This window comes from Tamandua tetradactyla, chromosome 6, assembly GCF_023851605.1.
Source record: "Tamandua tetradactyla isolate mTamTet1 chromosome 6, mTamTet1.pri, whole genome shotgun sequence".
Classification (NCBI taxonomy): Eukaryota; Metazoa; Chordata; class Mammalia; order Pilosa; family Myrmecophagidae; genus Tamandua; species Tamandua tetradactyla.
In genome coordinates, this window is record NC_135332.1 from 20,615,320 (window position 1) to 20,641,009 (window position 25,690).

The 25,690-nt window shown below is 36.4% G+C and overlaps 1 protein-coding gene across 6 annotated transcripts in view; it reads left to right on the top strand.

Moving 5' to 3' along the window:
• The window catches only part of KANSL1 (KAT8 regulatory NSL complex subunit 1), a 217,889-nt gene that overhangs the window by 160,939 nt on the left and 31,260 nt on the right, over positions 1-25,690 (top strand). For all 6 annotated transcript variants that reach the window (XM_077164028.1, XM_077164032.1, XM_077164033.1 and 3 more), the window contains 3 exons: positions 38-139; positions 18,393-18,508; positions 18,989-19,184. In XM_077164028.1, coding sequence (XP_077020143.1) covers positions 38-139; positions 18,393-18,508; positions 18,989-19,184 — 414 coding nt within the window. The remainder of the gene's footprint in view (positions 1-37; positions 140-18,392; positions 18,509-18,988; positions 19,185-25,690) is intronic.

The following is a 25,690-nucleotide window of genomic DNA, read 5'->3' on the forward strand; positions in this document are numbered from 1 at the left end:
CTTCACTTATGCTGTTTCTCTCCTCTCTGTCCCACAGGGGTTGATAGTTCTAGGGGAGATGCCTTCCCCAGAACACACAACAGACTTACTGCTTCCATTTAGTTCTGAGGTGAAGACAGATCATGGAACTGATAAATTGGTAAGTATAATAGAAAGAAAAGGACAATTAAGTTGGAATTCAGGAGTAGCCGAGGCGCACTATTTATTCTTTGTAATTCATATCCTTACATTCAGTGAAGGAGGACAACTGTATACCTTTTTACCATTTTTGGCCTTTCAAGATCTGAATTCCTGATAGGGCAACATTGGCCCCTCCTGTAGCTGTGTAGCTGACTTTAGAATTTAAAAGCTGCTCCTAACTCTGAAGACACCAGAGCCAGTGCAAGTGTGGCACTGTGGAATGTTAATGGAAATCATGAGACCTATCCTGGGTCCCTGTAAAATGAAGAAGTTGGACTAGGAATTATACTTAAATGTTGAAGATGCTGTCTGTGGAGGGCTCCGTTTTTGATTCTATAATGCGAATGAAGCTGTGATCTTCTCTGTCTTGGAGCCCAGCTCCAATCTCCTTCCCTGATTCTGTCCTTTTCTCTATTCCTTTCAAAACAAGAATTAATTTATTTTCCTTTTAATATCCAAGAGCCCTTTCTGTTTATTTCCTGAGGTACTTTTTAGTCTTTACTTTCCCTAGGAAGGTCATTGGATTTTATGAATATTAGCATTTCATAATTAAGTGATTAGTTAGAATTTCCAAACTCCCGTGACAGTAGTTTGTTCTTTTGCTGAAGTAAGGATGTTGGTTATATTTCCTGGGATGCTAGTAAGCAGTGCTGGCTCTTTAAGTAGTGGGTTAACCTAGCTAGTCCCCCCCCCCCTTTAATTAATTAAACAAATGCAATTTTTTGCATTTTATTAATTAATTGCATGATTTTTATTAATTATGCAGACACAAACATTCTTACCATATGATCATTCCATTTTTGATATATACTCATTAACTCAAGATATCATCATATAGTTGTGTATTCATCATCATGATCATTTCTTAGAACATGCATCAATTCAGAAAAATAAAAAGAAAACAGAAAAAGAGTCATATGTACTATACCCCTTACACCCCTCCCTTTTGTTGATCACTAGCATTTCAATCTACTAAATTTATTTTAGCATTTGTTCCCCCTATTATTTATTTTTAATCCGTATGTTCTACTAGTCTGTCAATGAGATAGATAAAAGGAGCATCAGACACAAGGTTTTCACAATCACATAGTCACGTTGTGAAAGCTTTATCATTATACAATCATCTTTAAGAAACACGGCTACTACTGTAACACAGCTCTGCATTTTCAGGTAGTTCCCTCTAGCCTCTCCCTTATACCTTAACTAAATAGGTGATATCTATTTAATACTTAAGAATAGTAGAGGTAATATCTATTTAATGCATAAGATTAAACTCCAGGATAACTTGTCGACTCTGTTTGGAATCTCTCGGCCATTGACATTTTATTTTGTCTCGTTTCACTCTTCCCCCTTTTGGTCAAGGTTTTCTCAATCCCTTGATGCTGAGTCCCAACTCATTCTAGGATTTCTGTCCCACGTTGCCAGGAAGGTCCATACCCCTGGGAGTCATGTCCCACATAGAGAGTGAAAGGACAGTGAGTTTGCTTGTCATGTTGGCTGAGAGAGAGAGGCCACATCTGAGCAACAGAAGAGGTTCTCTTGGTGGTGACTCTTAGGCCTAATTTTAAGTAGGCTTAGCCTATCCTTTGTGGGGTTAAGTTTCGTATGAACAAACCCCAAGATCGGGGGCTCAGCCTATTGTTTTGGTTGTCCCCACTGCTTGTGAAAATATCAAGAATTCTCCACTTGGGAAAGTTGAGTTTTCCCCCTTTCTCACGATTCCCCCAAGGGGACTTTGCAAATACTTTTTTTTATTCCTGTTCAGATCAGTCTGGGATTTAAGGGTCATCACTCTGGACAAACCTACAAAATCTCATGCCCTACTCAAGGTTCCATGTACTATGGTGTTCAGTTAAGCTGTCCACATAAGTTACATTAGGAAATGCGCTTAGCTAGTCTCCTTTGATTTGCAAATCAAAACTTATTTTCCTTTATTATTGTCATTGTTAGTTGGAACTCATGAAAACAAACATTCCTAGTAAAAGAAGAAAGTTACAGTGAAAACTAACTTCCTAGTAATAAAAGATCTGATTAAAAAATGCCAGCTGTTAATGGTAGGGATAAATGCAAAGACAGTAAATTGATACGATAAGTATATGAAATATGAAACTTGAATCATGTGATTGGGAGTAAGTTCTGTATAGATGTGTGTATTTGTGTAGAGTATCAAGCAATTCTGAAAATTTTGGGGGTGACCTATGGTCACATCTTCTCTTACCTCAGCAGTTCTGAAGGAAAGACCATAGCTGTTAACTGTATTATTCGCTCTTATGGTTTAAAAAAAAATGCATAAGTGATTCTCCGATCTTTACATTTGTACATGCATGCATCCATACATGCCTCTAAGGTACTAGTCCCCATCTAACCCCTAATCACTTGCCGTGTGTATGGCTTGCATTTATTAGATTGTAAGATCCTTGAAGGTTGAGACTACAGTAGTTTGTGTCAGCCACAGTAGTTTCTATTGTACAATAGAATGCTTTTTGGTGGGCTGAGTAAAATAAATAATAATTATGAAAACACAGAGTAAGGATACACTGTGACCATTTTGTGTTCATGGAGAGTGTTCTAGTTTGCTAGCTGCCAGTATGCAACACACCAGAGACGGATTGGCTTTTAATAAAAAGGAATTTGTTTTGTTAGTTCTTCAGAGGAAAGGCAGCTAACTTTCACCTGAGGGTCTTTCTTACGTGGGAAGGCTCAGGGTAATCTCTGTTGGCCTTCTCCAGGCCTTTGGGTTCCAACAGCTTTCCCTGGGGTGATTCCTTTATGCATCTCTGAAGGCCTGGGCTGAGCTGCGAGTGCTGAAATGAGGAATGCCAAGCTGCTTGGGTCTGCTACTCTTTCATTTAAGCACCAGCCAATTAAGTCAAACGTCATTCATTGCAGCAGCTACTCACATCACCTTAAACAATATTGAAGTGCAAAAAATTCTCTTCTGTCTGTGGACCTGTGAATCTCAAAAGAAGTTGTCTGGTGCCAATATGCAAAGGAGGGACGGTCACAGGATATAGGTTTTCATTTCCATAGGGAGAAATTGGAAGAAACACAGATGTAAAATCTGCAGGGCAAACACCATGGGATCTCAAAGTCCAAAAGTCATTTATCCTTTGGCTTTAGAAAGTGGCTATCCCGCCTTTTCCAAGGGCCTATGCAGTGGTCCACCTCTTTCCAGAGCAACCTTGGGGAACATAGAGGAGACCACCTTTTTCTCGGCTCCACTCTCTCCAGGTATCAGGGCCACCCCTGGGCTCTATGCCATTTCCAAGGCACATGCTCCACCCCTCCATGTGGTAACAGCCAGGCTCTCCCCAGTCCCCCAAGGAGCGTGCTCTACCTTCTCCAAGGCCTGAGGCTGCACAGCTCTTTCACTGCAACAAGGTGGGAGGCTCATCCTCGCCCTTCAGGGTAAACTCACCCTCTCCATGTAAATGGGTGGGTCCATTCTCCTGGCCAAGGTTTCTTGGCTTCAGACCCAAATTTCCATGGTTCTCACTCTGCAAACTCCAGTTTGTCCCTTTTCTGTCCCCCTTTGTCCAGACTGGCAGTGGTTGCATTTATACCAACGTCTCTTCAAGCACTCCAGGACTTCATCATCATTCTCTTCACACTTCCTCCAAAATCTTCCCCTTAGCCATCCAAAAAAACGTTCCAGCATATCTGGTATTTGCAAACCGCAGCAGCAGAACTAAGCACGTTCACCTGGCCAAATTGACAACTGAATCTAACTGCCACAGAGAGATTTAAAGAAAAAATCTTCTTGTTAGTTGTTTACTCTTTGTGAGTATATACATGCTTTCTGAAAAATCTTCAGACCTGTGACAGTAACAAAGCTGGTTCCAAGGGGGGATACCAAATTCTGATTTGTATGTAGTCACTGTCTAGAAAAACACTAGAATTAGATTACTCAGTAGCATACAAAGCTGATTAATATCCACAGAACAGTGAAGCCATAACCTTTGTGAGTATGTTTTTGATTAGATGTAAGTAATTTTTTACTTATAAGTGTTCTAAATAAGCATCCAGCTTGTTCTGAGCCCTAATCAATAATGAATAGTAAAATAAAGTTAAATAATTTATGGCAAGCCAGAGAACCCTTAGGTTGGATTGTTAGAAAATGTTCCACTGTGACACTAAAAGGATACACAATTATATTTTTGTCTTATTTCCAAGTTTTGGATGATTGCTTCTTAACAGAACCAATACATATCTGCTTGAGTCTTGATCACAGTCTGGATCTTGTAAAATTAAATTGTGTTTTACCGCAACCCAACTGGTGACCAAAAGCATTTAAGAAAGTAAAAAAACAGAAAAGGTCTAACTTGGAACTTATGCATATTACCAGTATGTGAAGAGTACATTTTTATATTACCCAAGAAAGATGACAATTTCATCTCAGAAACAGATGAGGGCCTCCTTAGTCCATATGTGGCACAGGGTTTCTAAGAACTCAAGCAGTGAATCATGTCTCCATTAGAGGATGAAGTTCAGAGCTGTCTAGTAGCTAGAAATTGAGGGTGGAATTTGTAGGGAAAAGGAAAGTACAGGGGGTGGAATACTTACAGTCTATATTGCACTTCCCTCCCATCCTAAGCCCTGAACTTTACATGTTCAGGGAAGAATTTGTAGAACCCAGTGGAAAGCAATAGAAGGCAGAAAGAACTAAGCAGAAAATGCAGCCAATGCCTTCTGCAGAGAAGATAGAATTTGGATTTTCAATCTTGACAAGACTTAGTGAATACCTTGGGCATTACAGTGAAACCAAAGAAATAAAAATCGAAGAAAGCAATATGGTGTGTCATTCAGAAAATTATAATTAACAGAATGAAGGAGAGAATTCATGTAATAATCCGAATAGTTGGAGAGTAAACACATTCAACAAAATTAAGGACTTGTAGACTATAATAAAAACTGTTGGTAAACTAGAAATAGAAGGAAACTGCCTTAAACTGATAAAAGATCTTCTGTTCTGAAAAACCTGCCGTAACATACTTCTTGGTATGAAAGATAATACCTACAAACAGGATCAAAGTAAGGATATTGCAAAAGCTGTGTACTGAATGTCTTAGCCAGTGTAGTAATGCAAGAAAAGGAATAAAATTTGGAAAGGACAAAGTAAAACTGTCTTATTTGTGGACATGATGCATAGAAAACAATATGGAATCTTCAGAGCATTGCTAGAACTATTACGTGAATTTAACAAGGTCTCATGATATAAGGTCCATAAACAAAATCTATTGTATTTCTATTTCTTACTAGCAAACAATTAGAAAATGACTCTCAGAAGCAATTCCATTTATAATAGCATCAAGAATCATAAAATATTTAGGAATAAATCTACCAAAAGAGATGCATGACTTCAGCACCTATACAGCATTTCTGAAAGATTAAAGAAGACCTACAGAAATAGAGATGTATACTGTGGGTATGGATTAGATGTGTCAGAGTCAGTGTTGTTAAGATGTCATGGCTCCCCAAATAAATCCAAAACAGACCCATCCAGAATCCCAGTAGACTTCTTTTGAAAAAGGGAAAGTTGAGTTTCAAACACATAGAGAAGTGTACTTTGAATAACCAAAATAATCTTTAGGAAAAAAAACCAAGGTGTGGAGGCTTAACACTACTCAATTTCAAGATTTATTATAAAGTTAACAGTCATGAAGACAATATGGTATTCCCAAAATTATATACCAAGTAGATTGAGGAGACAAAATAGAGCCCCTCACATAAACACACCATCAATTGATTTCAACAAAGGTCAAGGCAGTTCTTTGGGGTGAAAGGAAGCCATTCAGCTCCCACCTCTCCTCATTTAATGTAGGTCATAGATCCAGAAATAAAAGCTGAAACTAGAATACTTTTAGAAGAAAATATAATTTCTTTATGACCTTGTAATTGTTGTGTTTCTTAGATACACACCAAAAAAACACTAAACATGAAAGAAAAATTGATTAAAAGGGTAATCAATTCAAAATTTGTATACATCAAGAGTAAGAAAACAAAAAGGTGATGTCATAACTTGTATGCAGAAATAAATCAAGAAATCCTACACAAACAAGTTTTTTTAATGATTAAATAATACTATGCTAGGAGAAACAGGTCACAAATGAAGCTGTATGACTGGCCGATAAAAATGTGAAAAGGTGCTCCAATATCATTAGTCATCAGGGAAATGCAAATGAAAACTACTGTAAGATATTTCACACCCACTCGAATGGCTAAAATTAAAAAGACTGGCATTACATTTGATAAGAGTATGGAACATCTGAACTCTTGTTCATTGCTGATGAGGAGGTTATAAAATTATAAATGCTTTCCAAAATTCTTTGGCAATCTTTCAAATGAAGTTACACATACAATCACCCTATAATCCAGCAATTCCACTTCTAGGTATTTGCTGAAGAGAAGACATATGTCCACAGATTGACTTGTGTACAAATGTTTATAGCAGTTTTATTCCTAATCAAAACCTGAAAACAATTCAACTGTTCATTAACAGGGAATAGATTAAGAAATTATATAGATTGATAGAACTGCAATAAAAAGAATGAGCTGATAAATTCAGAGACTTGAGTAAAAGAAGGCAGATGAGAAGACTATGTACTATATGATTCCATTTATTTGAATCCAAAGTCCAAAGGCCTTCAGCTGTTCTGATAACAGGTTAGAACTTATAGATTTATTTTCCCCTCCCTTTTATCTCTTGACATCCTAGTAATATATCCTTTTATTGAAGATTTAGTTCATGGTTTAGAGATTTCCTGTCTATTCCATATCCTATTGCTATTCTGTTACTGAGGCATTGCAGTGAACAAACTAGTACTGTGATGTATCCATTCCTTGACTTATCTCTAGTCATTTTTTTCCTTTATTCTGTCTCAGCCACGCAATCTCAAGGTATTATTTTCAATCTTAACATCAGAATTTGTACCACCTCTAGTTCTTTGCACCACCTCTACTAAGTGCCATCCTTAGTGCTCATGTAACACCACTGCTACTAATTTTTTATTGCATCAATACTTCCAGTCTAATATCTCCTATTTTTTCATTTTCCATCAGTCTTTTTGCTTCACTCTTTTCTCTGTCCAGCCACAGTGGCTCTTTATAATGCCTTCCTTTCCAGACACACACTCTTGCCTTGTTTTCTTCTTGTCTCCAGTGTCCTCCGAGACCTGGGTGGATGAGCCCTACTATCTGCTTTATGTGTTATACTGAGTAATAATATTGCTGGAGGGGGTGGGATTTCACCCAGCCAGACTGCCTGGCTGGTTTCCTTTCTTGCTTCCGCACATGATTTGTTATATTTTCCTCCTTCTCATACTTCCCATACCTTCTCTACTTGTTCCCCCTTGCTCCTAGTTGATCATGTCTCATACTTCATTGAGAAAAAGGAGACACATTAGCTGTGATCTGGTTCACCATTCCTCTACCAGGTCTTGCCATTATTTCATTTTCTTCCGTTCCATTTGTACTCTAGATCTTATCTTCTCAAGAACTTTTACTGTCTTTCAGTATTTCCCTCCTGTATTGTTAAATATTTTTGTTTGGTTTTTGTTTTCATTTATCACTCTAGAACGTTGATATTGTTTCATTTTTCATGGCAAAAATTTTTGAAAGGCTTATGTATGTATGCTGTTTCACCTTCTATCCATGTTTTTAATTGAAAATATTATTTGAAATTCACGTAACCTAAAATTAACCATTTAAAAATACTATCTGCTTTCTGTCTCTATAGATTTCTTGTTCTGGGTATTTATTAGATGAAATCACGCAGTATGTGATTTTTAGTGCCTGACTACTTTCACTTAGCACAGTGTTTTCGAGATTCATCCACATTGTAGCATATATTAGAACTTCATTGCTTTTTCTGACTTAATATTTCATTTTATATATCTACCACATTTTTAATCATTCATCCATCGATGGACATTTGTGGTTTTTTGACTAGCTCCATTTCCAAGTGTAAATACCACTTCATCACATGGTCAGGCTCCACGGCATCAGGCCTTAAAAAGTTGACTGAATGTGGGTGGGGGCATGGGGTGTGAGGAAAGCAGCTTTCTCCTCATTTGTACAATTTCTGATTTGGATTATGAATATAATGTAGCAACTTTGCCAGCCCCTCCCTGCTTCTGTCCTGTCCACTTCTGAAACTCTTGTTCCTAATGACGAAGTGGCTGTGTGCAGTGGATATGAATGTACTGAGTTTCTTTGTTTAGTATTAGCTTCAACTTGAATTTATTTTGCTTCACTTCCCGGACCTACTTCCAGTCTTGTTTTCTGTTCCTCTTTTGTGTCTGTTTTGTCTATTTTTTGTTTTAACTTCTTGATGTAACAGCACTTGAAAAGGATGACAACCAACTCATGAGGTGGGGATGCCTTGAGCCTGTTTGAGGAAACTATCCTGTATCTGACTTTTCTTTTTAATAATATTTTTTTAAAGCTACCAGTTTAAAAACAAATAGTGGTGCCATGAACATTTGTGTATGAGTGTTTGTTTGAGTTCTAGTATTTGAGTTCAAGTATTTGAACTCAAGAATGGAATTGATAAGTCATGTGGCAATTCTGTGTTTAAATTTTTCAGGAACCACTAAATTGTTTTCTGTAGTGGCTGTACCAGTTTACATTCCCACCAAAAAGGTGGGATAAAGAATTCTCAGTTCTTCTGAAGAAGGCTGGGAAAGTACCTGAAATAGGGAAGGTGTGTTTGAGCTGAGTCTTATGGAATGGTTGAGTTATTTCCTATGGACTTGCTGAAGAATAATGTGAGGGATGAGTTTCTCCTACGTACACAAACTTGAGAAAGCCTAGTATTATTTGGAAACTACAAATACTTCTCTCTGGTGGGGTATTAACTGTTTGGGCCAATTCATGTGATGAATTATGTATTCATCTTAAGCTTGCACTTTATCTCATAGATGAAGAAACTGTAGCACTATCAGTCTAATGAATGTATATATGAATGAAGTTTATTTGGGCTGAGTAAAAGTTTTCTTTGGTCTTTTTCAAATAAAAAAAAAAAAAGCAGTTGAACTTAACAGAAAAGTTGCAAAAATTGTACACAGAGTTCCCACATACCCTTCCCCTAGCTTCCTGGAGGGTTAACATCCTACATAATCATTGCACAATGATCAAAACCAGGGAATTAACATTGATACAGAGCTATTAAGTAATCCATGAATTTTATTTGAATTTTACCTGTTTTAACCACTTCTTTTTTCTTTTGGTCTGGAATCCCACATTGAATTTATTTGTCATATCTTCTTAAGTCTCCTTCAGTCTGTGGGAGTTCTGTCTTTTTCTTCTGTGACGCAACAGTTCTGTCAAGGTCGTGAAAGAACCTCAAATTGAGGTTACCTAATTTTTCTCATTATTAGAGGTTATGCATTTTTACTACAGAAGTGTTGTTATGCCCTTACCAGTTCACCATGTTTAAGTCATACTTGATGTTGATGTGTCTTTCTCCAGTGTTGCTAACTTTGTTCACTTGGTTAAGGTGATGCCTGCTGGATTTCTCCACTATAAATTTAGTGGTTTTCCCTCTGTAATGAATTACTATCTTGTTTTGCCCATTATACTTTCACTCACTAATTTTATCATCCATTGATGAATTTCGCCTATGAAAGTTATTACTGTGCTGTTTGCTGAATGATGATTTTCTAATTTTTACATTTATTGATTGAAATCCTACTTACTGTTAGGAAAAGCTGTTTTTTTTAATGCACCAATTACATCAGAATGGACTCACGGATATTAATTTTATTCTCTGGATTACAGTTCATTACTATCATTATTCATTTACTTGTGCCAGTTTCAACTTTGGGAATTGGGAGCACCTTCAGGTTGGTTCCCGTATCCTTTCAACAAGCTACCATCGTTTTTTGAGCACTCACTGTCTGGTACCTCAAGCATTGATTTCTTTTATTGGAGATTGGTATTTAGAAACCAATATCTGGGTACTAGGTGAGTTCATTTCTCCTTGATGTCATTTCTTTTAAGACTTCTTAATGAACAAAGCTAGGAAATGCTAGCATATGCTATGCATACACGCACATCTGTATTTGTTGCTCTACCGACCAATATATACAAATTTAAAACCATGAGTTCATACTAATATCAATCCAGCACATAGCCGTCCCCTTTTCCTGTTGATAAATTCCTTTCTCCTTTGAAGAGAAGCCTGACTTTCACCACAAAATATTTACTTGCTTGTTCACTCCTTATACCCCCGCGCCCCCCCCCCCCATAAAGTGGTTTCATAATTGTAAGCCCATATCCCTATGAAGGAATATATTTACTTACTAGAATATAATATTTATATACAGTTCATTAGCCTCATAATATACAATCAAAATACTGTTTTCCAAAATTACTCAGGTTAGTTATTTTTTCCTCACCTTTCAGTGTGGTTATGTTATTGTTTTATAATACACTTAAACCATTTTTTACAGTTTGGCTTCCAATTCTGGTTCCTCACACACAAGAGTAGTAGGGAAGATACCTTTTTGTGTAGCTTTGACTTGATTTTCATTATACATATTTTGAATATGTGAAATGTTGCTAGATTCTAAGACTCAAAGCTATACAAATAAATAGGCATCATACCTACGACCCTTTTCCTGTTTCCTGGTTCTTTCCATCCTGTTCCTATCCACCCTCTGTATGTAACAGTTTCATTAGTTTTTGGGTTATCCTTCATATGTGTGCGTGTCTATGTGTGTATATACGTGTTGGGTTTGTTTTTACAAAAGTAAGCAGCAGATACATGTCTATTTTCTTATATCCCTTTTTTTGCATGGATAGTAATTGCCGAGTGGGTGCTTTTTTTAAAGGACTAGATTTGAAATTGAGGTTGTGTTTGTTTTCACAAAAACGTTGCGCCTGTGATTTTTGACAAATAGTTTCATAATTTGTGGTTGGTTTCTATTTATAAAACGAGTCTCATTCTTTTACCCTTTCGTTACTCATTGTGCTTAACAGAGTGATGGGAAAAACAAGTGCATTATTACATGAAGGACTTCCTTTCTCAGAAGAAAAGACATGCTAAAAATGCAAAGGTATATTCTTCCTACCATTGGTTGGAACATCCCAAGAATTTTTTTTAATAAGCAGTACTAACTTTTATTCTCCTGGAAGTCTTGCAGTTACCAGGGATAAAGGGTAGTGTATTGGCCTGATGAGGGTTTGGGATAGAAAGTATAGAGGGATAAATACTGACCAGGGAATATTTATTTGATCCACAATATTAGGAAACACTGACCCAAGTCTTTGTGTAATAATGGTGTTGCAGGATCACGTGGCAACCCTATACTTAGCTTCCTGTGGAACCAACACACTGTCCTCCAGAGGGGCTGCACCATTCTACTTCCCTACGATATAATCGCACAGTTACGCATTCACCACCACAATCTATATGAGAACTTTTCCATTTCTTCCATAAAGAGAGAAGAAGAAGAGAAAAGAAAAAAGAGAGAGAGAGCAACAGCAAGAATTCCATATCCTTCCATTATATTCACCTATTATTATCCATATTTAGCTTTGGTATATTGCCTTTCTTACAATTAATGAAAGAACACTACAGTGTTACTGTTAACCATAGACCCTAGTTTGCATTAATTGTATTTTTTCCATATACCATTCTGTTTTTAATACCATTCAATGGTGACCTTTAATTATTTTCCCTCAGGTAAAAACTTTCTTCTATTTGTACATCACCATCATTGTCCATTCTAGGTTTCACTGAGTTATACAGTCCCAGTTTTTATCCTCTAGCTTTCCTTCTGGTGTCATACATGCCCCTAGCCTTCAGCTTTGTTCATTACACTTAGAATATTTTGAAAGTTCACATAATATTGTGCTATCCATTTCTAGATCTTTACGAACAATTTTGTTGAATGTTCTGTGCTCCTTCAGCATCAAGAGCCCAAACTCTATTCTCTATCTCCTGATAACCTATGTTCTCAGCTTTTAACTCTCAAAATTTGCTCATTATAGTTGGTTCATATTAATGAGACCACACAATATTTGTCTTTTTGTTTTCGCCTTATTTCACTCAACATAATATCAAGGTTCATCCATGTTGTTGTGTTCTTCATGACTTTATTCTGTCTTAACAGCTGCCTAATACTAATATTCCATTGTATATATGTATACCACAGTTTGTTTATCCATTCCCCTGTTGATGAACACTTGGACTGTTTCCATCTCTTGGCAATCATGAATAATGCTGCTATAAACGTCAGTGTGCATATGTCCATTTGTGACGCTACTTTTAGTTCCTCCAAATATATACGTAGTAATGGGATTGCTGGATCATAAGGCAATTCTGTATTTGGCTTCCTGAGAAATCACCACACTGCTCTGCAGAGCAACTGCACCATTCTACATTCCCACCAACAATGAATGAGTGTACCTATTTCTCTACATCTTGTCCAGCACTTGGATTTTTCTGGTATTTTTTTATAATGACCATTCTAGTGGGTGTGAGATGATATTTCATTGTGGTTTTGATTTGCATTTCCCTAATCACTAGTGAAGTTAAACAACTTTTCATGTTTCTGAGCCATTAATTTTTTGATTGGGTCATTTTTCTTTTTGTTGTTAAGTTGTAGCATCTCCTTAAAGTTCTGGATATGAAACCCTTATCTGATACGTGGTTTCCAAATTTTGTCTCCCATTGCATAAGTTGCCTTTTTACTTTCCTGATAAAGTCCTTTGATGTGCTGAAGTGTTCAGTTTTGAGAACATCACATTTATCTATTTCTTTTATTGCTCACACTTTTGCTGTAAGGTCTAGGAAACCACCTCCTATCACAAGGTTGTTAAGATATTTTCCCTACATTTCCTACTAATCATTTTATGGTCTTGGCGCTAATGTTTAGAACTTTGACCCATTCTGTATAAGGTGTGAGGTAAAGGTCCTCTTTCATTCCTTAGTATCTGACTATCCAGTTCTCCAAGCATCGTTTGTTGAAGAGGTTGCTCTGTCCCAGTTGAGTTGACCACCTTATCAAAGATCAATTGACCATAAATAAGGATCCACCTCTGAACACTCAGTTCAATTCCATTGGTCAGTACATCTATCTTTATGCCATTACCATGCTGTTTTGACCACTGTAACTTTGTAATACACTTTAAAGTCATCAGGTAATGTGAGATTTGCTTTTCTTTCTCAAGATATTTTTGGCTATTTGGTGGTAACCTGCTCTTCCAAATAAATTTGATTATTGGTTTTTCTGTTTCTGCAGAGTAGGTTGTTGGGATTTTAATTGGTATCACATTGAATCTACAATTCAATTTGGGTAGAATTGACATCTTAACTGTATTTAGTCTTCCAATCCATGACCACAGTATATCCTTCCATTTACTTAGGTCTTCCTTGATTTCTTTTAGCAATGTTTTACAGTTTTCTGTGTAGAGGTCTTTATGTCCTTGATTAAATTTATTCCTAAATATTGGATTCTTTTGTTGCTAATGTAAATGTAAATTTTTTTCTTGATTTTTCTCCTCAGATTGCTCATTGCTGGTATATAAAAACACTGCTGACTTCTTTTTCAGTGACTAAGAGATTTCGAATAGAGTCAAAAGGTCATTCTGGAAGTTACCTTAGGCCAGCTTTAGCCAGATATTACAAACTGCCACAGTATGCCAAGCCCCAACCAACGGTATTCCTGCAAACCCTAGGGTGTACCCTAGGCTCAAAGTCTCTATAAAAGTTTTTTTCTTAGTCAGTTTATTTTTCAGAATCCTAAGCCTCCAGATTGATCCTATGCCAGATAAGCCCTGAAACCCAGAGGTACCAGTTTCTCCAGGAACATCAACCAGTTTCATTCCTCTGTCCCATAAGGCCAGCACCCCTTTCCAGCACAAAGGAATTAAAGTGACCATTGCCCAGATTTCTCTGAAGATGGAGAGGGAGGAGGTGTAACTGAGAATGTTTGGATTTAACAAATGGCTGTGACTTACTGACTCATTATATAGATATTTCTTTTTACTTGTCTAGTATTTTAGAATAGCTAAAAGGGAATACCTGAAATTGTTCAACTGTAATCCAGTAATGATAATGATTGTAAACTGTATTGCAAGAAAAAGTTGGTTGCCTTTGTGTGGATATACTTCTTATGTTTTGTTCTGTTCCACTGATTTATATACTTTTCTGTATTAGTTAACCTACCTCTATTGTAAGTCATGTAATTGGGTAGAGTCCAATACTAGTGGTCAGTAAGGGGGTGAGGTATGGGATATTTTGGGATTTTCTTTTTTCTTTTATTTATTTTTCTGGAGTAATGTAAATATTCTAGTGATAACTGCACAACTACATGATAATACTGTGAACCATTGATTATGTACTTTGGATGGATTGTATGGTGTATGAAGATACCCCAATAAAATTACATTAAAAAAAAAATACTGACCCAGATATGCCTTATTAAAATAAAATAAGCTTGGCTATGGATAAATAAGTTGAGCAATAAGTATAAGAACATTTTTGTAATTATTGTATTTGCATTCCAGGTGCATATTTTCATCAGAGTTAGTAAATATAAGTCTTAGATTTGGGAGCCGTTGAACTTGTTACAGTGTTATGTTGATTGAAGTTTTTTGAAAAAGAACTAATTCAAAATTGTTTCCATAAAATTTTATAGATTTTCTTTTAATCTCAACTTGTAGGAATAAGAAAGTGAGACACAAAGCCAAACTGTATGTTACTTGTACAGAAGTTGAAGCCTAGGCAAATAACTAGGTGGAAATAGGAACTCCCAGATACATTTTACTCCCAGTTTAGCACAATTTCCTAGCCATGTGCTAGCTCATGGAAATGGCTGGCATACTATTTATAGGCCAGCAGTATTCTGGTGACTTTAAGTAAGGCTGTGCATTCAGATAAGGTAATTGAGACAGGAAATAATTCTTTAAGTCAAAAACCAGTTTATTGTGAGCCAGTAATAAAATGAGAATTCCATACACCCAGTTAGTTTTTCCATTTTAATCTTTATTGTGGTAACACATATAAACATAATATTTCCCATTTTAACCACTTTCAAGTATACAGTTCAGTGGTGTTAAATTATATTCATAACATTGTGCTACTGTCACCACCATACATTGCAAAAACTTTTCTATCACCCCAAATAAACTCTATACTCATTAAGTATTGGCTTCCCCCGCCCTACCCCCATTCCAGTGTTTTGAGAATGTTTATCTGAAAGTGAATAACTAACCAAAACTGAACTGTTAAATTTTTTAGACAAAAAATGCAGTATAAAAAAATGGTTTTTCTTTATCTAGCACGTATAATATGGTATTAATTGAATGTGACTTGACTGAAGTAAAAATACATGCCAAAAAGGTAATCTCCTGGGACCCTGCTTTAGAGAGAAAGGAGATTACAGACACATTCTCTACAATTCAGCTTTTCAACTCTTTGGTTTCTGTCTGTGGGATGCATGTACCTTTGGAGTGCATCTGAACACCAAGTAAAATCCAAAGGGAAGCTTCTGTAATAACTGTCTTGGTAGAAGAATCTTAAGTTATTCTTTTTACAATTTCCTGTTAGATGACTTGTGGGTCAGAGTCATTCTTTAGTTTTCTGAAAACCATGATTATTTAAATCACTGAAGTAGTAATGATTATGTGGATTTAACATTTCTGTGGCAAATATTTGCTAATCTTTTTCTGCCCTCTGTCTTAGTAGCCTTTTGGACTACAAGATAAGAGATTTTTCAGTTTGTCTTAAGGTGGTATTAACCCACCTAAGAATCACTAAGTGAAATTACATGTGTTTGTGAGTTGTGTTTTTTCCCAGAACATTATTTGAGTATTGGGATTAATATTTTAAACTCTGCATATGGAGTAGATTTTTGTATTTGAGAATTAGTGAGCCTAGTTGCCCAAAAGCTCTCAATATGATACAAGATTTCTCAAGTTCTTTAGGGAGATCTCTCCTGAATATCTACCTCATCTGACTGAGACTGGAATCCAGACACAGCCAGCCTCATCCTGGAATTCATGCTCTTGAACCTGTGTGCTTCTTATTCTTGACAAATATTTTTATGCTAAATGTTTTTCCTGCTGGCTTCAGTTTTAATTATAGGGCTGAATTACCTCAGGAAAGCTTAGGTTCCTCTAAAAAAGAATGAATAAAATTCACATTAAAACATAGTGTAATTTAAATATATACATCTTTTGATCATAAAAAACAAGACAGGCTATTTATTAACTAACAGGGATAGATGATAATATTACTGGTGGGTTTTGCTTTGTTCATTCTTCTTTGGGCTTTCTGTAAGAAGAGCAACATTTTGTCTTGACAAGTAGTTATTTATCACAAAATCTCTACCAGAAAACCTTAATCTAGTGGAGAGTCAGACCATTACTCCTACATGATGCCTCATAGAATATGTAGGTAACATAAATCATAATATTACCATAATTTAATGCTAGAAGTTGTATTTTATAAAGTTAATATAAAATTGACAAGTTCTTAAGATTGATATATCATTAAGATGTACAGAAAGTCACAGGATTTTCATGTCAAAAGGAAAGTTCATTATCTAAACCAGAACTTCAGAAATCTACAAAAACTATAGCATGCCTGAAGTCACTAGTTCATGTCAACCTGAATATTATGTTCCTGTGATTTTCCAGACCTTTGTCATTCCATAATACTCGTTTGTACTTTTTGACATTCACCCTGAATAATAACTAGCACTCAAGAGGTATTTGACTTTCTTGTTTTTAATATAAAAGTATTATCTAAATATAAAGAAAATTTCAAAGTAGATCTCTCACTAAGCATAACTATTTTTGCCTCATTGTAAAATAGTATTATTTTTAATCTTCAAATACTCTTCAGGTGAAAGGGAAAATATCTTTTATAGTTATTTTTAATGCTCTGGTTTGGTGTACCACAGTTAAAACTATGCCTCAAATATTGAGCATTTAGGTTATTGAAAGATAACATTGCAAGGACCACTTTTGTGTATACAGTTTGGGGGGACACTGTTGAGTTACTTCTTCAGGATAAAATTCTAGAATTTCATTTGTCAGAGAATATGAACATCTTTATGGCTCTTGCTATTTAATACCATGTTGCTTTTCAAGAGAAATCAGTGTAGAGTTTAAGGCAATGAGTCTGTGTGCCAGATTTACCAAAATTTTGGCAGCATTGGTTAATCTGTATTGTTTTTGTATATATACAGGGTACTGAACATTCTCCCAGTGTTCATTAGCTGTAGCATACTTATATAACTTGTCTGTTTATATACTTTGACCTGGCTTATGGGGTAATTCGTATTAGAACTTTTTAATTACTATGTTATATTCCCAAGCTATTGTCTTTTATTGATACTTGTTGAAGACACTCAGCCCTGCAAATACTTTGGTATTTTCTCCTATGGAGGTCTGAAGATCAGAAAGAAATTCAGCCTTACTTATAAGTAGAATTTCAGTTTCAAAATAGAGGCTTTGAAACGTACTGGTAGCAGTTCTAAGAAGAACTTCCAATCACCCAAAGTCAGGTCCAATTTAAGGAGACAAATACCACAGCCTTCCTGTGGCATTTCAGCAACTTCCAAAGCTGAGGGATAACTGCATCTCTGGCCATATTGCCCATGCTTCAGATTCCATATCATTGGCATCTCATAGCTGCCCCTTTCCCTTTTGAGCCTAGTAAATGCATACTTTGTTTTGAAGTACAAACAAAGTTTGAATTCAAGCTTTTCAGGTTCTTTACCTTTCTCTCTTTTTTATAGTCTAAGCTTATATTTGACTTGTGTAGTCTAAAGATAATAGTTACTAACCAATAGGTAATTAATCACTGAGTTTTTTTTCCTCTTACTAATTAAAGGATGGTTTTCAGAAAGAAAACTTACAGTGTACACTGTGACATTAAGCAAATATTAATTACACTTAAAATTTCCTTAGTTGTCTTGAAATTGAAGTTAGTTGAAGGCTCATGTTACTGTATTATTTATTGTTTGGCTGAGCTTGCAATTCATTAGAATTTTGAAGTCATTTTTCTGTCAGTTGGCACTTAATAGTCTATTAAATATTTGATTTTCATACTCCCCTCCTCCACCACAAAGAGGAAACTAATTTTCTTCATTTCTCTTTGTTCAGTATTACAATTTTTGCTTTTCAAATTGTACTACTTTTCAGGCAGGAATGCTGACGATTAAATGTTGATAATGTCTTTTATTTATCTTACTCAGATTGAGTCAGTTTCTCAGCCACTGGAAAACCATGGTGCCCCTGTTGGTCATCCTTCTGAGTCATTATCTACCAAATCAAGTGGATCACTGAGACCTGTAAATGGAGTTATTAACACGTAAGGTTTATCTTTTCTAATTTGAACACTCAGTAAACTTATAAAAGATGTTAGGACTGTTAAGTATCCTTAGGCATAATTGACCCTGTTTTAAAGAAACAAAAACATTATCACTTATTAATAGTTTATATGCATCCTACTGTAACAGCTATTTTAATTAATGTGCTTAATTTGATTCTCTTTTGTTTAATATGGACTAAAATGAACTGAGCATGGAGAAAAATAGGTCTTCCAGTTATTGTGAATCATTATCTTTGGGCCTAGTCTTGGAAGAATTCCTCAGAAGTGTTTATATAAACTCCTCTACTCTAGAATGGAAAGAACAAGTTTATACAAAGACAAGTTAACTGATACCTGCTTCTGCTCTGGCATACTTGCTTTGTCTATGAGCATTTGCATGTAGAAGAGTTGAACCAGTATTAGAGGCTTTGTTACCTTAGATTATTTGAGAAGTGAATACTCTTCCTTCCCCTTGTGCAGCCTTCAGCCAGTCTTGGCAGACCACATTCCAGGTGACAACTGTGATGTTGAGGAGCAGTTACATAAAAAACAACGACTTAATCTAATTTCTTCATCGTCTGATGGCACCTGTGTGGCAGCCCGGACTCGTCCTGTGCTTAGTTGTAAGAAACGGAGACTTGTTAGACCCAACAGCATCGTTATCCTTTCCAAGAAGGTCAGTACCAGTAAGACTTGGTCATTGTCAAACAGTGAGCCAGATGCTCAGAGGGGTGGGGTATATTAGTCCCCTACCAACTTTGGTTCATTTAATTCTGGTGTTTCCCAACCTTGTCTGACTACCTGGTTTTCCTGGGAGCTTTTAAAAATACTCTAGGTTCCAGGGTCTTTTTTCCTAGAGATTACGACTTAGTAGCACTGAAGTTGGACCTGGGAATCTTGTTTTAAAATATCAAAAAACTCCTTGATGATTCTTAGCCAGGTTTTGAAACTGCTGGCTTGAGCTCTTCAGCATAAATAAGAGAAGGAAAGTTTAAATGTAGCCCCAACTAGAGTTTGAGAAAAAGTTCTTTTCTCATTTGCACTGTTATCACTGAAAATAGTAGTGTAGAATACTTTACCTTAAAATAAGAATCTCCATTGAGGGGTGCAGTGGTGGCTCTGGCAGAATTCTTGCCTCCCATGCCAGAGACCCGAGTTCGATTCCTGGAGCCTGCCCATGCCAGAGGAAAACAAAAAATAAGAATCTCCATTAAAATGTCTAAATTGATGGGAATATTTGCGCAGGGGAAATGATTATTAATTTACAGCTGCAGTAAATTTTTAAGTTGATTGCTAACTCTTCAGATAAGAGAGTTGGCTGTATTCCAAAACTACAGAAATAAATCTCTAGTCAACATACCATACAGTAGTTAAAAGCATTCACTTTAAAGACAATAAACTTGATTCTGAATCCTGGTCCTTCCACTTAATGGTTTTGTGATTCTTAGCATGTACTCCCCCAAACCCTCATATACTTCATAGACTTGTTTGAGGAATAAATGATATCATATGTAATGTGTTATTGGGGTTTCTGGCTGATAAATTCCTAGTGGCTGTTACTGTTACCACTTTTGTTTTTGTTCATTCATTTGTTCACACATTCAACAAATATTTATTGGACTACTAAATGCTCTGAATCTGTTCTGTGTACTGGGAATACAACACTAAACAAAAGTAGACAAAAATCCTTACCCTTGTAAAATTTTCTGTTGGGTAAACACTGAAAATAAATCAATAAATGAAGTGTGTGTATATGTGTGTGTGTATATATATGTCCTATGGTGAAAAGTGCTATGAACAGAGGAAGGAAATTGGGAGGGCTAACAAATTCAAAGAGAAAAGTTATGGGGATTGAGTCTTGAGGCATTCCAGGGCAGAGAGGAATGAAAGATGATGGAATAGAGAAGGAATGACTAGTGAGATAGAAGGAAAGACAAGAGAGTATGGTATCCTGGGAGGTAAGTGAAGTGTTTCAGAAAGAAAGGAACAATCACCTATGTTGGATATGGCAGTCAAGAAAGTAGAAGACTGACAATTGACCATTGGGTTTGGTGAGGCCAAGGTCATTAGAGAACATGTTCAGCAGTTTTGGTAAGGTGAATGAATGAAAGCCTGATTGGAGTGGGTTCTGGAGGAATTGAGAAAGCCATTTTAGACTGCGCTTTAAAAGACTATTCCAATATGGGAGCACAGAGAGATAGCCTATTTGACTGAAAAGGAATCTAAGATGGAGTTAATACAAGATACTTCCTAGAACCATTAATATTAGACAGTGACTTTTCATTGTTTTGCTTTTTTCATTCTAGTATGCAGTTCTAACTACATAAGGTGTTTTTTTTTCTTTTCAGTCATTTAAAAAAATTTTAATTGTGAAATATAACATATATACAAAACAATAAATTTCAAAGTACATTGCATCAGGTAGTTATAGAACACATTTCAGTTTGGTATGAGTTATAGTCCCACAATTTCAGGTTTTTCCTTCTAGCTGTCCAAGACACTAAAGACTAAAAGAAGTATCAATATAATAATTCAGCAATTTATCTTCTCTGTTATAACTTGTCCTTCTCCTTTGACCTTTCCTCCAATCTTTAGGGGTATTTGGGCTATGCCTATTCTAACTTTTTCATGTTTGAAAGGGGTGTTGATAATATGGGACAGTGCAATGAAACTAGTTGATGTTCTTGAAGAGGCTGGCCCCTCTGAATTTCAGGATTTATCTGGCCTAGGAACCCATTTGGAGGTTGTAGTTTTCTGAACAGTAATCTTTGAGCGTGAAGCTTTTGTAGAATCTCAGATAGAGCTCTAGTTGTTCATCTGTCCATACCCTAGATAAAGGGAGCATCAGACATTAGGTTTTCACAATCATACAGTAACATCGTAAATGTTATCCTTCATACAATCATCTTCCAAGAAGCAAGGCTACTGGAACACAGCTCTACAGTTTGAGGTATTTTCCTTTGTTAGCTGCTCAGATACACCATAAATTGAAAAGGGATCTCTATATAATGCTTAAGAATAACCTCCAGGATAACCTCTCAACTCTGAAATCTCACAGCCACTCACACTTTATTTTGTCTCATTTCTCTCTTCCCCCTTTTGGTCAGGGAAGTTTTTCTCAATCCCTTGATGCTGGGTCCCAGCTCATCCCGGGATTTCTGTCCCACGTTGCCAGGGAGATTTATACCCCTGAGTGTCATGCTGACATATCTGGGGAGGGCAGTGGGTTCACTTGCTGTGTTAGCTTAGAGAGAGAGGCCACATCTGAGCAACAAAAGGAGGTTCTCTGGGGGTGACTCTTAGGCCTAATTTTAAGTAGGCTTAGGCTATCCTTTGCAGGAATAAATTCATAGGGGCAAACCCCAAGATCTGGGGCTCAGCCTATTGATTTGGTTGTCCTCATTGCCTTCAAGAGTATCAGAAGTTCTCCAAATGGAGAAATTGAATCTTTCCTTCTTTCTTCCTATTTCCCCTAAGGGACCTTGCAAATACTTCTTTATTCACTGTCCAAATCACTCTGGGATTTATCAGTGCATCACATTAACCTGGACAAACCAACAAAATTGCGTGCCCTATTTAGCATTCCCTGTACTCATGGTGTCCAACTAAACAGACCTTACAAGTTAAATTAGGAAATGCACTACCTAAAATGCAAATTTTCCACCAAATAAACATCTCTTCCTTTAGTCTCATGTAGAAGTTGAAGTTTTAAGATATGGACAATATCATCCTTTACCCAGTCTTCTGATATACATTAGTCTTATGCAGATCAGCTTCATTCATATCTCTACTCAATGTGTAATCACTTTTTCACCTTTTTAAACTGTTCCTATATGGGGTAATACTGACTTTCAGAGCTTTAAAACTCTGATTCTGAGTCTCAGGTGTCTCATAAATACCGAGAGTTTCTGGGAAAACCAGGTTATATACAAACAGCTCAGTATCGCAGAATTTAGAATTAACAGTTACACCTCCTGAATATTTGTGACTGCTTTAAGAGTTTACAATCTAGAACCCTTTACACTAAGCCCCAACCTGATAATCCATGCTCTCAACTTTAGAACATTGAATTTTTATATTATAGTTAGTCCCTATAATTGAGGCATAATAATATTTGTCTTTTTATTCCTGACATTTCATTCAACAAACAGCTCTTAAGATTCATTCATCTAGTTGCATGCCTAACAACTTCTTTCCTTCTTCCTCCTTGACTCAGTAGTCCATTGTATGTATACACCATAGTTCCCCCTTCCCCTTCCGTTCTTAAATTATTGCACCCTTAGCCACCTCCATTCATTGTGGTTCACTGCTGCCAGAAACACCAATGTGCAAATGTCCCCATACTCAGTTCCTCCAAGTATATACTGAACGAAGAGGTTTCAGGATCATATGGCAAACCCACCCCTAGCCTCTTGTGGTACTACCACACTGCTCTCCAAGGGGCTGCACCTCTAATTTCCCTACTGACAATGAATAAGTGCATTTCTTTCTCCGCATTTTCCTCTAGCACTTGTTTTTCTCTGACCATTTTTAAAAAGTTTTATTCACACATCATACGGTCCAGCCTAAATATGTAACATGCATTTGCCACCATGCTCTCTATCTGAAGACACTTCCTCCTTTTCTTCCACAAGGAATTCATACCCCTTTCCGGATGCCCCCTCCTGTTGACATTTAGTTTGGGCATAAATGCCTTTGTTACATTCAGTGGAACCATGTTGCAGTGTTACTGTTGACTGTAGACTATAGTTTATATTGATTTTACTTTTTCCCATACACCATCTGTTTTCACCACCCTGCAATACTGATATTACTTTGTTCTTTCTCCTGCAAAAACATTTTTTTAATTAGTGCATTTAATCACTATCATTGTACACTTTAGGCATTCCTAAATTATACCATCTCAGTCTTTATCCTCTGTCCAACCTTCTGATTTCATACGTGCTTCCAGCCCTTCTCCTCTTAACCATACTCACATTCAGCTTCATTCAGTGTGCTTATACTACTGTGCTACAATCCAGTTGTATTGTGCTATCCATATCTGAATGTTTACAGTTAGTCTTGTTGCACAGTCTTTATTCCTTCAGCACCAGTTGCCCAATCTCTATCCTGTTTCTATCTCCTGATAACCTGTGTTCTTAACTTCAGCTCTCCAAGTTCACTCATTAATGTTAGTTCATATCAGTGAGAGCATACAGTATTTGACCCTTTGTTTTTGGCTAATTTCACTAAGCATAATGTTCTCAAGGTCCATCCATGCCATTCCATGCTTCATGACTATTCTGTCTTGCTGCTATATAACATTCCATCATGTGTATATACCACAGCTTGTTTAGCCACTCATCCATTGATGAATATTCGGGCTGTCTCCATCTCTTGGCAACTGTGAACAATGCCTCAGTGAACATAGGCGTGCAAATGTCTGTGTCCCTACTCATGTCACTTGAATACCTAGCAATGGGACTGCCGGATCATATGGCAACTCTATACCTAGCTTCCTGAGGAACCACCAAACAGCCCTCCACAGCAGCTTCACTATTAGCATCCCCACCAACAGTGGGTAATTGTGCCTCCCTCTCTACGTCCTCTCCAGCGATTGTTATTTTCTGTTATTTTGATAATGGCCATTCTAGAGGGAGGTAATTCCTCATTGAGGTTTTTTTTTTTTGCCTTGCACCTCCTTAATAGCCGGTGAAATTGAGCAGCTTTACATGTGCATTTTAACTGTTTGTATTTCCTCTTCTGAGAAGTGTCTATTCATGTCTTTTGCCCATTTTTAAATTGGGTTGTTTGTCTTTTTCTTAAGTTGAAGAATCTCTTTATATATTCTGAATACTAAACCCTTATCTGAGGGTAGGATATGGGTTTCCAATGTTGGATATGAGTGGTTTCCAAATGTTGTCTCCCATTGTGTAGACTGTCTTTTTACTTTCTGGATTAAATTCACAGTCTCTTTTAAAGGAAATTATTAATAACAGAATTAACCCAGGCATACAGTTGCATTTATTCCTCAGATTCTGCCAAGAGCTGATACCAGAAATGCAAAAAAAATAGTATGTTATTGTCAAGTGTAAGAAGTAGTCCTGATCATGTGCTTGATGAATTTTACATTGAATGCTTAATGCTTTTACATTGAAAACAAAACAAACTCACATGGGCAAATGGTATCCTTCCTCTACTTTGGCAGTTGGCCAGCTACCATGTCATGACATCAAGAAGTATTATAAAAATGATTTTTTAAATTATTTTATAAAAATTTTCATCTATGAAATAGCAAACCTTCCTCATTGAAGAAATAATAATTACCACTCTGGAAGGGAACAAAACCCCAAATAGCTGAAAGCATCCTAAAAGAGAACAAAGTAGGAAAATTAACACTCTCTCACTTTAAAACCTATTACAAAGCCACAGTGGTCAAAACAGCATGGTTCTGGCACAAAGATAAAAGCATTGACCAATGAAATTGAATCAAGATGCAGAAATAGACCACCAAATCTGTGGTCAACTGATTTTTGACAAAGTCCCCAAATCCTCTGAACTGGGACAAAACCATCTTTTCAATAATTGGGCATGGAAGAACTGGATATCAATAGCCAAAAGAATGTAAGAGGACCCCTTTCTTATACCCTATATAAAAATTAACTCAAAGTGGATTAAACACCTAAATATAAGAACTCACACCATAAAACTTCTAGAAGAAAATGTAGGAAACATCTTCAAGACCTAGTAATAGAAGGTAGCTTCCTAAACTTTATTCTGAAAGCACAAGCAACAAAAGAAAAAAATAAATGAGAAATCCTCAAAATCAAATGCTTCTGTACCTCAAAAGACTGTCAAAAGGTGAAGAGACAGCCTACTGAATTGGAGAAAATATTTGCAAATCTTATATCAGACAAAGGTTTGATATCCTGTATACACAAAGAAATCATACAACTTAACACCAAAAGTGCAAACAACCCAATTATAAAATGGGCTAAAGAAGTAAATAGGCATTTTTCTGAAGAGCAGATACAGATGGCTCAGAAACACATGAAGAGATGCTCATTTTCATTAGCTGTAAGGGAAATTAGCTATAAACAGATCAAGAGTACGATGAGATTCCACCTCACACCTATAAGAATGGTTGGTATTAAACAAACAGGAAACTATGAATGTTGGAGAGGATGTGGAGAAATTATGCAC